This window comes from Silurus aristotelis (assembly GCF_946808225.1).
Source record: "Silurus aristotelis genome assembly, chromosome: 5".
Classification (NCBI taxonomy): domain Eukaryota; kingdom Metazoa; phylum Chordata; class Actinopteri; order Siluriformes; family Siluridae; genus Silurus; species Silurus aristotelis.
The window spans coordinates 13,365,744-13,377,205 of NC_139578.1; the positions used below are offsets into that span (position 1 = coordinate 13,365,744).

At 39.5% G+C, this 11,462-nt stretch overlaps 1 protein-coding gene across 3 annotated transcripts in view; it reads left to right on the forward strand.

The window, feature by feature from the left end:
- The window catches only part of dennd4c (DENN/MADD domain containing 4C), a 48,406-nt gene extending 38,900 nt beyond the window's left edge, over positions 1–9,506 (forward strand). For all 3 annotated transcript variants that reach the window (XM_083542286.1, XM_083542287.1, XM_083542285.1), the window contains exons 21-34: positions 238–375; positions 532–672; positions 841–1,910; positions 2,164–2,356; positions 2,917–3,023; positions 3,239–3,414; positions 3,669–3,854; positions 4,609–4,792; positions 4,904–5,014; positions 5,104–5,241; positions 5,426–5,543; positions 5,671–5,824; positions 7,556–7,620; positions 7,731–9,506. In XM_083542286.1, coding sequence (XP_083398412.1) covers positions 238–375; positions 532–672; positions 841–1,910; positions 2,164–2,356; positions 2,917–3,023; positions 3,239–3,414; positions 3,669–3,854; positions 4,609–4,792; positions 4,904–5,014; positions 5,104–5,241; positions 5,426–5,543; positions 5,671–5,824; positions 7,556–7,620; positions 7,731–7,867 — 2,918 coding nt within the window. In that variant the 3' untranslated portion in view covers positions 7,868–9,506. The remainder of the gene's footprint in view (positions 1–237; positions 376–531; positions 673–840; positions 1,911–2,163; positions 2,357–2,916; positions 3,024–3,238; positions 3,415–3,668; positions 3,855–4,608; positions 4,793–4,903; positions 5,015–5,103; positions 5,242–5,425; positions 5,544–5,670; positions 5,825–7,555; positions 7,621–7,730) is intronic.
- Positions 9,507–11,462: the final 1,956 nt, after the last annotated feature.

The window sequence follows — 11,462 nt, forward strand, 5'->3', positions numbered from 1 at the left end:
GAGTGCAGTTAGAACTGCTGATATTTTGCTGTATCCGATGCCTAAACGTGAATTTTTAAGTTGCTGTTATTAAGCTTAGCTCAGTGCATTATCATGTGGACTAACTAAAACGCTTGTGGTTCGTCAGGTTTTTGTTGTAATATTAAATTTTTGTTTTTTTGTTTTTACAAGGACACCATGTCGGCTGTGGAAAATTATTGTTTTCACATCTATAAGATTTATTCTTATGTGTTTAAGGGGGACAGTCTGATCAAGGTTATGGCTCTAAAGATGAGCTCCATCAAGATGTTATAGACGCTCGTAAAGCTACAGCCTTTCCTCTCTCTGACGGTGACCAAGCAAACAAGAGCATAGCAGTGAAGAGCCAACAAAATGGTAATGCACTTAATGCTGAGCAGTAGTAAATCTCTCTAATGGATTGTTCGCCATTTGAACTCGTTTTTATTCATGACTTTGTTTTGCTTAGTATGTAATGGCAGTTTCCGTAGGAGAGTTTGTTCTCTTTGGTGATTGTTCTCGGTCTCTGTGTAGTTGAGGACATTGCCGGCTCTGTGTATAGTACAGTGGCGGTGTTTGAGCCCCCCAGTCCTGCTGAACCTACACCCCATTCAGCCAGTATCGTCAAACCGTGTAGTGGAAGCATCGACAAAACCATTGGGAGAAATGATTCACGTAAGCCTTATTTTACTATTAATTAGTTTCTTTACATCTCTAGATAATGTATCATCTCCCATGTTTTATCCTCTCTCTGAAGAAGTTTGATGATCAACTCGCCAAGAATTTTAAATCACAGCATTTTGACAAACCTAACTTGCCCGTGTTTCATGTAAACTGTTGTAGGTGGAAAACTCTTCACTGCTCACAGTAAGACTGAAGACATTATTCTGCCAGTGGATGAAGGTACTACAAGCTCTGACTTGCCACAAAGCAGCCAACAGCAGAGGATGAAAGCTTTCGCAGAGCACAGCTGCAGTTTTAGTATGGAGAGTCGAGCCAGAATGTTGCTCAAGAAGAGCAGTCTGGAGTTGAGTGTGGATCACATGGGTGCAGATGCAAAAATCCTTGCTGCTGCTTTTTCTGGTGGCAAGACTCCCCCGTCTTCTACAGCCTCAGCCTTTGTTTTTGGTGACTTAGGGGTGGCACCTGGTACAAGCTCTGGCATTGAGAAGGAGGTGAATGATCAGATGGAGTTAATCAGTTTTGAGGAGAGCATCGATAACGACATGGGCAAACCGAAAACACCAGCTGAGGAAGTAATGCTTAAGGGGAGCACCGAAGGCTTGGAAAAAAGTGTGATCAGCTCGTCTAAGGCAGCGGAGAGAGAGGATGTAGAAATAGGGGCAGATCCTCTTTCCTTGCTGGCCTCAGAAAGCGAAGAAGCAGTGTCCATTCAGAGCCAAGAATCTGTACGCCTCGTCACACCAGTGGTTTCACGTAACCTTGCTGATGAGATTGAGATGTACATGAACTTGAAGAGCCCATTAGGAGCCAAGGCCTCCAGCATGGAGCTGCACCAGGAGGCTCAGCATAAATGTGAGTCAGTGGACTCTCCTGCCTGCGTGCAGCCTTTGGGACGAAGGTCCAGCCTCCCTGCCGGCCCAGTAAAGACCCCTGAATTACTGGAAACCCCAAAACGCAGTCCTGCTGTCACACGATCCAAGACTTTTGCAATTAAGTCCCTGAAGACCCCTAACAATGATGGTCAAAGGTCATCCTCTCTGACTGCACTAGTGAGGTCTTCGCAGAGCGGATCATTGGGCTCGGTTATCAACTCCATCTCAGGCATCAAGATGGACGCTTTGCTTTCAGGACCTAAAGTGGACATGCTGAAGTCCGGCATGAAGCAAGCAGCTAACGTAGCAAGTAAAGTGTGGGGTGTGGTTGCATCTGCCTACTATTCAGATGATGAGGTGAGCTGGAGGTTATTTTACTCTGGGATTAATGGAAGAAATGATTATAATGAAGGTTACTATAGTCAACCGTTGTCTAAAGAAGTTGTTTCAATGGCATTATATTGATTTTTACATTGATTACATTTCATTGATAGAAAGCAGCTCTTTATGCAGAATATACTAAACAGAATGAACGTATTTATGGTTATGAAATTGTCATGCCTTTCTAAGCATGATTCATCTTTTAATACTAAAGCTTTTTCGCTTATAGGAGGAGCAGAGCCAGCCTAGAGACAGCTTCCCTGCTCGACTTGAGGAGCAGCTGATGTGTGGAGATGCATCAGACAACGTTATACCCAGAGGACTGATGCCCAGTCTGGCCTCCAATGGCCTCACATACAGCACCACCAGTCTTGGCAGCAGCAGCGGGAGCAGTGATACCAGCTGGGCACAGCATACTGCATGTGAGTGAAACACAGGCTCACTAAACAAGGAGTATCAGATGACCGCGTGCTATGAAGATCCTTTTTTTCCCACTTTGCAAAGTTTTATTTGGTTTCTATTTATTTATTTTTACCAAAAGCATACCCATGCTTTTACACTGCTATTGCAATCCATACTGCATTTGAGCATCTCTGCTAAATTACCCAAGAACTTTGAGGTAAATGGGGACAAATAAATAAGGCTATAAATAATGCATAGACTTCATACATGTGTGCACTATAATGGTCTAATAAACATTTAGTTCCCTTTTCAACCTGACTAAACAAATATAAAAGGTTCTGCTAATAATGAATTAGTGTTGCTTGTAATTTTTGGAAAAATGCCCTGAGACTAGTGAGGGTGATTTTTACTTTCCTAATGATTCATGTTTTTAAAAATGTTGAACTGAAACAAACTCTTAAGTAAATCTCTTCATCAGTGAAAAAATTTTACATAGAATGCAAGAGTGACTTCAGTTGTTGTTGTTGTTTTTTTATGCGGTTGACTTATGTTTGTCACTGCTTTTGATAATGTTTTACAGCCATGACTCCTGGCAGGTTTATGAAGGGAATGGACTCTGAGAGATCTGAACATAGCTCATCTCATCATGCTAGCAGTTCCAGCATTTATCAGAACTATGCTTTAGAGGTGAGAGCAGCGCCATCTGCTGGTCGTAATGCATTTCAAAACATTTTAAATCTCTTTTTTCGTTCTTTTCAGCGTCATTTTTTTTCAGTCCTATAAAGATATTAGTGATTTTAGCTCCAGTTGTTAGATTTTGTAGTTGTTACACTATAAAGTACATTAACACCTTAGACTTGTTTTCATTTTGTCATAAAGCAGTGATGTATTTCCTTCCGTAGGTGCTAATGTCCAGCTGCTCTCAGTGTCTTTCCTGTGAGGTTTTAGTGTATGATGAGGAAATCATGGCAGGTTGGACAGCAGAAGACTCTAACTTGAATACGATGTGTCCTTTCTGCCACAATTTCTTCCTGCCTCTTCTGCACGTGGAGTTTCACGACCTGCGTCCTCCGTCTGGGTGAGCTGGCCTGAAAAATCTGATGAATTTATTTATTTATTTTTTCTAATTTCTCATAAATCCCCCCCCCCCCCCCAAAAAAAAAAGTATATATTGAAATTGATCCGAGACATAAACCGACCTCAATAGTTTTCATTTCAAGAAGTGCTTTTTCTTTTAATTTATTTATTTACTTTGTGTTATTTATGTACAATATGACTTTAAAAAAGTTACACACAGTTTGAACACTATTTTTCACATTGTGTGAAAAACAGGTTCTATGTGACCAGCACATCAGGAGACAGTATCCACAGTGGCAGCACACACCCTACAACTTCCAGCTCGGAGGTAAAGGTAAACAGCCCCAGTGACCCCACTGACCTCATTAACTTCTCAAAATCCCCTGACGCCCAGGAGGATGGTGAAGGGGGGCCGACCTACCAGACCGGCACACAGCAAGCGTACGTTATTTCCATTTTTATGTCATATGCATTAAATGATTATGTATTTTGTGTATTTGATGGATGTATGTGTATCATGGTTTTATTTTATATTTATATAGTTTACTTTTGAGTGGAAAACCCCATTTAAAACAACAGAATATGGACAGAGAGAAATTCAATATTCCCACGATTTATCAGTAAAATGAACATAAAAAAATCCTGTACTCTCTTAAAAAAAAAAAAAAACAACAACAAAAACCAGGACATTTCTACAGAAACCTTTTAGAAAGTTCCTGTTTGGTTTTCAACAGTGAATTGAATCTATAAATAGCTGTTGTTTGGTATAGCTGTGTCTGTTTCCGTTACCTTTTTTTTTTTGCACCACACTATAAATTGCTTTTGTGTGTGTGTGTGCGTGTGCGTGTGCATGTGCGTGTGCGAGATCAGGTAGTGTCATGCATCTTGCCTGTAACTGTGACATGCTATTTAGTCATGGCTTTAGCCCACACCACCACACAATTTTACCAAGCTGTTATTTAAGATGCAGTTTTAGACATGCTAGAGTTTATAAACTGTCTTTTTGTCAAGGTGATTAAACCAGACAGTTAAATCATCATTTATTTCAAAGAGAGTGTGATTGGTTATCTGGACAGCAGTAACACTGATGTTGGGCTGCTACTTCTCAGATCAATTGTGTCCATGTGCCTACTTTAACCTCCTCACACTGTTTTTTTTCAGTGTTTTATTTTTAAAGCTCTTTGTACCTCCTCAGGCTGGTGGCAGAGCCGGTGATTTTAGATCCTCTAGGTCTGCTGGAAAGGCAGGCAGAGAAGCGTGGTGCATCTCTGACTCGCAGTAACAGTGTGGGTGGACCTCTACAGAGCCTGGACTCTATCCAGCGGCCCAATCATGGAGTGTCCACCACCAGCCTGCCCAATAGCCTGCAGGAAGTTGTGGTAAGTGCTGCAGGAGGTTTTGTTTGTTCGTTCAATAAGTGTTTAACTGCAAAAGGGATGAAAATAAACATTAACATTTGAAGTCAATGAAGTTTTCTCCTCAATTTATAGGATACATTGGGTCAGAAGCGTCCTAACCCAAAGCCCGTTTCAGTGCCTTACCTTAGCCCTCTGGTGTTAAGGAAAGAGCTGGAGTCCTTACTAGAAAATGAGGGAGATCAGGTACATGTTCTTGCACAAGCATTATTGGCTTTATTTGCTCATGATTTTATATTGCAAATTGTCACTTTGTTCATGTTGGTTTTTTTTAGGTTATCTACACGCAGAAGTTTCTCAGTCAGCATCCAATCATCTTCTGGAACCTAGTGTGGTATTTTCGCCGGCTGGATCTACCCAGCATACTGCCTGGACTCATACTGACCTCCGAGCACTGCAACAATGGAGTACAGGTGACTTAACACCTCTTTTTCTTTCTTTTTTCTTTTTTCCCCAAGCTGGCTATTACCAAATCTGCCACTAGGCGGTGGCATTATGGGTTGTATATATTTGATAATCTTGTGGATGTTGTGTTGTACTTATGAGGACTGTGATATGAGATCTGATGTGCTCTTTTTGCATGTTCTGCTGAAACAGCTGCCCCAAACTACCCTGTCTCAAGACAGCAAGCAAGTGTATGTGCAGTTACTGTGGGACAATGTAAACCTTCACCAGGAGCCCACTGAGCCTCTCTACCAGCTCTGGAGAAACTTCTGTAAGTACTATAGAACAATATGCGGGTTACTGAGCAGCACAGATAAATTATATGATCTCACTTTAGATTGCAGTAGATGAGAATAGTTATATGTTTAAATTATCTTTCTGGTTCATCTCACCTGCAGTGAGGAAGAAGGGCTCTTTGGCTCCCACTGACCACCAGGAGATACGATCCCTTCTCAACAGCATTGTCAGGAACATTCAGACCAATGATGTCCTCGCTCCCATAACCCTGCTCCTTAGAGAGATCAAACGGCACCCCGAGGTCAAACGGCAAAGGTCAGCCTTCACTTTAGCTACCTTATTTATTCAAAGTCTATGGTGACATATGCAAAATTCTATGGGCCATTGTATATGTGTATGATCGAATGTTCTTGTTTTGTTTAAGGAACTTTTTTGTTTTTTAATGAGTTTATTATTACCATAATTTCCGGACTATTAAACGCACCCAAATATAAGCCACACCCACTGAATTTTACAAAGATTTTTATTTTGAACATAAATAAGCCGAACACTGAAACTAATGAACTTTACACAGGCTTTAACGAAAGACAGTGTCTGTTACATGGCTTGTGTCTAAACAGTAGCCTACCAAGAAAGTCATTGTTCACTGTCTTCCTCCTTCCTTTCACAACAATTTCTCTCGAGAGTTTATCTTTTGGCATCGTCGTGCGTTTAAAAATCACCATCGGTGAAGCTTTTCTCCTGATGCAGTGCAGCTCAGAACACAGGTGAAGTGCGTTTTTTCATGCCCGGTTGTTTTCAGCGTGACAAATGATTCGCTTTTCCTGTAGACATTTCGAGTGAGCGGCAGGTCAAACATCAGAGGAACCTTCATTGGAGTTTCATTGGTTCACCTGAACCCGTTCGGCAATTTCATTGGTCTAATGTTATGGGGCTCAGTTTATTGGCTTGAAGTTTGTGAAACCGGGAAAAACCCAGGAAAAATCCATAAATTAGCTGCTTCGTTGTTTAAGCCACGGGGTTCAAAGCGTGGGGAAAAAAGTAGCGGCTTATATTTCCGGAAAATACGTAATTTTTTTATTAGAAAGAATATTACAACTTTTATCCAGTTTATTCCAGAAAAATTTCATAGATTTTTAACTTGCCCAATTTGGAATATTTCATACTTTAAAGTTGCATTAGTATTTATAATATATCTCTTTTAAATGTTTTATTTATGAGTCTAATGTGTGTGTCTGTGTGTGTGTGTGTGTGTGTGTGTGTGTGTGTGTGTGTGTGTGTGTGTGTGTGTGTGTGTGTGTGTGTCTGTCTGTATATATATGTGTCTGTGTGTGTGTGTGTGTCTGTGTGTGTGTGTGTGTATATATATATATATATATATATATATATATATATATATATATATATATATATATATATATATATATATAATATATATATAAACACACACACACAGACACAACACAATATATATACACCGACCAGCCATAACATTATAACCTGTAAGTGAATTACACTGATTATCTCTTCAGCAACATTTTGTACTCAAAGTTGATCTGTTGGATGCAGAAAAATGGGCAAGTGTAAGAATTTGAGTAAGTTTGACAAGTATGATGGCTAGACGACTGGGTCAGAGCATCTCCAAAACTGCAGCTCTTGTGGGCTGTTCCCAGTCTGCAGTAGTCAGTTTCTATCAAAAGTGGTCCAAGGAGGGAACAGTGGTTAACTGGAGGGTACTGGGCAAAGGCACATTGATGCACGTGAGGAGTGAAGGCTGGACCGTGTGGTCAGATCCAACAGACGAGCTCCTGTAGCTCAAACTGCTGAAGAAGTTAATGCTGTTAATGCTCGACAGATCAGAACTGTTTTAGCAGCAAAAGGGGGACCAACACAATGTTGGTGGTTATAATGTTATGCCTGATTGGCCACCATAAATCTATACCTGGTCGGTGTATGTGCCTTATTTATTTATTTTTGTTTGTTTGTTTATTTGCCTCACTCTTGGTATAAATAACTATCAACCCTTCATATTGTTCTTGTCTGTAGGAGTATATACAGACAGATAATGTTCCTTTCACTTGTGGCCCTCGGGAGGGAGAATATTGATATTGGTGAGTAAATATTCATATGCAATCTGATGTTCTATAGATTTTTGCCTCCACTTCTACTCAAAAGAATCATCTTTTGCTAATTTCAGCATCTTTATATTTTGTCTCTATAGAGGCTTATGACCGGGAATATCAGCTAGCCTTTGACAAGCTGAGCCCAGAGCAGCTAAAAGTACTTTCTCCTATGGACAGCCCACCTTCCAGCAGCGTGCAGTGGTGCCTCAAGTGCTTTGGAGCTCCATTCATCTGACCTGGCTATAAGGGGAAATCTCATTTCCCACAAGGTGTCAAGAGCTCAGACGTTTGGGACCTGTAGAAGTGCACTCAGTCATCGTATTGAGGAACATACTGACCGGCTCTTGTTTGCACCTTTACCAATACGTGGTACTTTATCATCCTCCAGATCAGCACCAGGATCAAAGCTCACTTCTTACAGTGTTTGTCAGCACCAGTATGTTGCATACGGATATTTATTGGTGTACATTTTCACCCGTCTTGATTCTCGTGCCTGTTTAATTCCCCGGACCAGTGGGAGTTGAGAGGTTGGAAAAGTGACGTCCCAAATCACTGCCTCGCATCCCAAAAGTGTCCGTCCAAACCTACCTGTGGAAGCAGTCCAGTGGAAGTGAAGATATGTTCTCTTGAGACCAATGGCAACGGTCTTAGATAATGTGCACTTTCAAATTGTTTTTTTTTTTTTGTTAGTTTTTTTTTCTATTTCCAGAATTTGTATAATGATTTGTTTTTTTTCTATGTTGGGATATTCAAACTAGACTGCCTTTCACAAAGGGATCTTTACCTATTTCTGTAGAGTCTTAAATGCCAAGCCTATATTCTCCATGTGGGTCTTGAGTGTTACAGTAGAAGGATTAAAGTGCGTGTATGTGCATGTGCCTGCATAGCTGTGTGCGCGTGCACAGATGTATAAAATCAGCTCATCGTTCGTTGCGATGACTGTGGCAGCAGACAATCAGATTTTGTCATGAACAAGACAAGAGTTATAATGAGTTCAGGTTCTGTAATAGACGGTAAACTACTTTTACTGGAAGTTAGCTTTGACGCACCTTCGGACCTTTACGTGTAAATTTAAATATACTTGTGTTGTGGAGGAAAATGTATAAGTCTTTGGGAGTAGACTACTGAAAAGAAAGAATAGTCATGATATTTCGGAGAGAAAAAAACATTTATAATCCCTTTACATGTACATGTGCTTGAACAGTAGAGTTGAACTATAATATGAATGTACAATATCTCTCAAAAATCAATATTTTTAATTTGTTTTTTTTTTTTATGGACATTTTATGCGATTGCTCAATAGAAAAGCATTTTCATTTTCAGTAGAGTCTCAAGTCTTAAACTCCACATTGCTTATATAACTGACCTCAGAAGGCAATGATTATTAGTTTATTTAAAAAAAAAGAAAAGAAAAAAATGAATCAGCAAATGTCAGTAGTGCCTTTTTATTTAGGGAAGGTAGGTTTTACTACTAATGAATTAACCTAGAGTGCAATCAGTCTGCCTTAATTTATTCATCCTTGTCTTTTCCTTGTCTTTTCTTATTATTGTGTAATTATTTGAAAGCTCATGTAAAAGCAAACATTGTCCCATAGTTTCTATTCTTGTAATTTAATCCAGGGTTGTTCGGGGCAAGTTTGAAAACATGAGATGGAGCGATGCAGTGATAAATATGTATAAAAGAGCAACTGTTAGTAATCCAATAACCACTGTTCATAGTAACACAAAATTTGAATATAACAAATGTAAAATGTCCATTTTTCTTTTTCCCCATGAGAAATTTCTATTTTGGTAGTGGGTGGGGGTTTGTAGTATTCCAATGAAAGCTTTAGAAACAATCACGGTAAGGCACACTTGTTGCACGAATGTAGGAATGAGAAGGCTGTGTGTGTGTGTGTGTGTGTGTGTGTGTGTGTGTGTGTGTGTGTGTGTGTGTGTGTGTGTGTGTGTGTGTGTGTGTGTGTGTGTGTGTGTGTGTGTGTGTGTGTGTGTGTGTGTGTGTGCGCGCGTTGATTGATTTAAATGTTTTGATCGTATTCTTGAAAACCAGACCGGACGGTAAGGACACGGTTTTTGTTCTATCTTTTACACTTTGTAAGCAAACCGATCATCGATTTAATCCCAGTGTTGATGTGAAATATGAATGTGACACTTTTTCCTCACTGTAGACGGAACTGACCTGAACACTGTAAACCCGAATATGGCCATATGTGTAGTTGAGACTGATTCAGGATCAGTACATATCAAACCAACTACATACCGATTCAAATCGGTAACTTGTCATGTTGTGATCTTTCCCCTGTCCTCAATCTACATTATAACATTCCAACATCACCCATTTCCCTGTCTGGGGGGGGGGGGGGGGGGGGTACAGTGTAATAAATATCAGTGCATACTATTTACTAATGATAAAAGCATCAACCTTATACTTTACATAGCTGATATCGCTTTATTTTTCTGCAGGTAATATTGTAACTCCTAATATTGTTCCTACTTGTTCTTCGTTGTCCAGTTTATCTGGTTATGTACACAAAATGGAAAAACTGATACCCTTAAATGTTTCCTGGTGGTGTTGCATTACAGGAAAAGCATAATGATAATTTCTCCAATAAAATAAGTCTAGTGGGTGAATGTGACACACAGACTACTGTTTGATTCTTAACCAAAAAAAAAAAAAAAAGGAAAAAAAAAGGTCGAGGATCACCTGTATTATATGCAGGTACTATGTCTGGTCCCTGTATGTCTTTTCAGTCCAGATATTGATTAATCTACCTTCTGGTGTCCTGTGAAATTTGTATGAGTTTGTACAGGATTATGTTGTTCTTCAATAAACATACTTTGTCCTACGGTTTTTATTTATTTATTTTATTCATACTTTTTTTTTTTTTTTTAAACCATTGACGCAATTAGGGATAGAATAGAAATTGACATTTCTTGCATGATTTATGTATCAAATTCCCATGCTCAATATGCAGTAATGAATATATTGTTAATAATGTTTGAGTCTTATAGATATAACATAACTATGACCTCTAACTTGTTACAAACTAGTTTTAATAGCAGTTATGCTTTTATGCTTAGACTCAGGATCAAGGAATTGGCAAGATCCTTTGTGTGTACAGTGTTGTTATATCTCAGTTAAGATAAAATGTTCTCACAAAGATAGGATTATGTTTGGACTTGTGTGGTAAAGACCTTCAACGGGATATCACCGCAAATCGTATTCTAAAATGTAGAATAAAAGCCTGAAGGTTGGGGTGAGGTTTAGGTGTAGCATAGCATTCATTAGCTGCAAACATAAGCCATTCGAAGGGCCTTATTGTGTGTAGAGGGCATGTGCATTGACTGCTGGGGGGAAAAGACTATAGAAACCATCAAATCATGAAGCAGAGGGCTCCAGCCACCTGGTTATGACCCGGTGCTGGGCCGGAGAAGAGTTGCTATTGAGCTGTGAGAAGATTCCTGTGAAAATGCCTATAGATATGACACTATTATTTATATATAGGAGGTAAGAAAAAAAGCAAGCAATGGTTGTAACCCAGTGACAGCTACTGACAAAAAAAAAAGGGAATAAAGCACACAATCCTTTTGAAGACCACAGACTGGTTGCACATTGGCCTAGAGCTTTAACAGAATCTCTAATGGTCTTTGGTGGCCTCCGCTAATGATTTGTACCCTTTTATTTGGTGGTGTGTTATGTCTCGTGGATACCATTAAGGATTAATCGAAATTTGTAGATTGCATAATGGTTTCTGCTGGACATTAATAGGGTCCATTGGGACATCCAGGTTTTGGAAAAGTTCCTAAAATGGAAACTTTTAAAACATTTT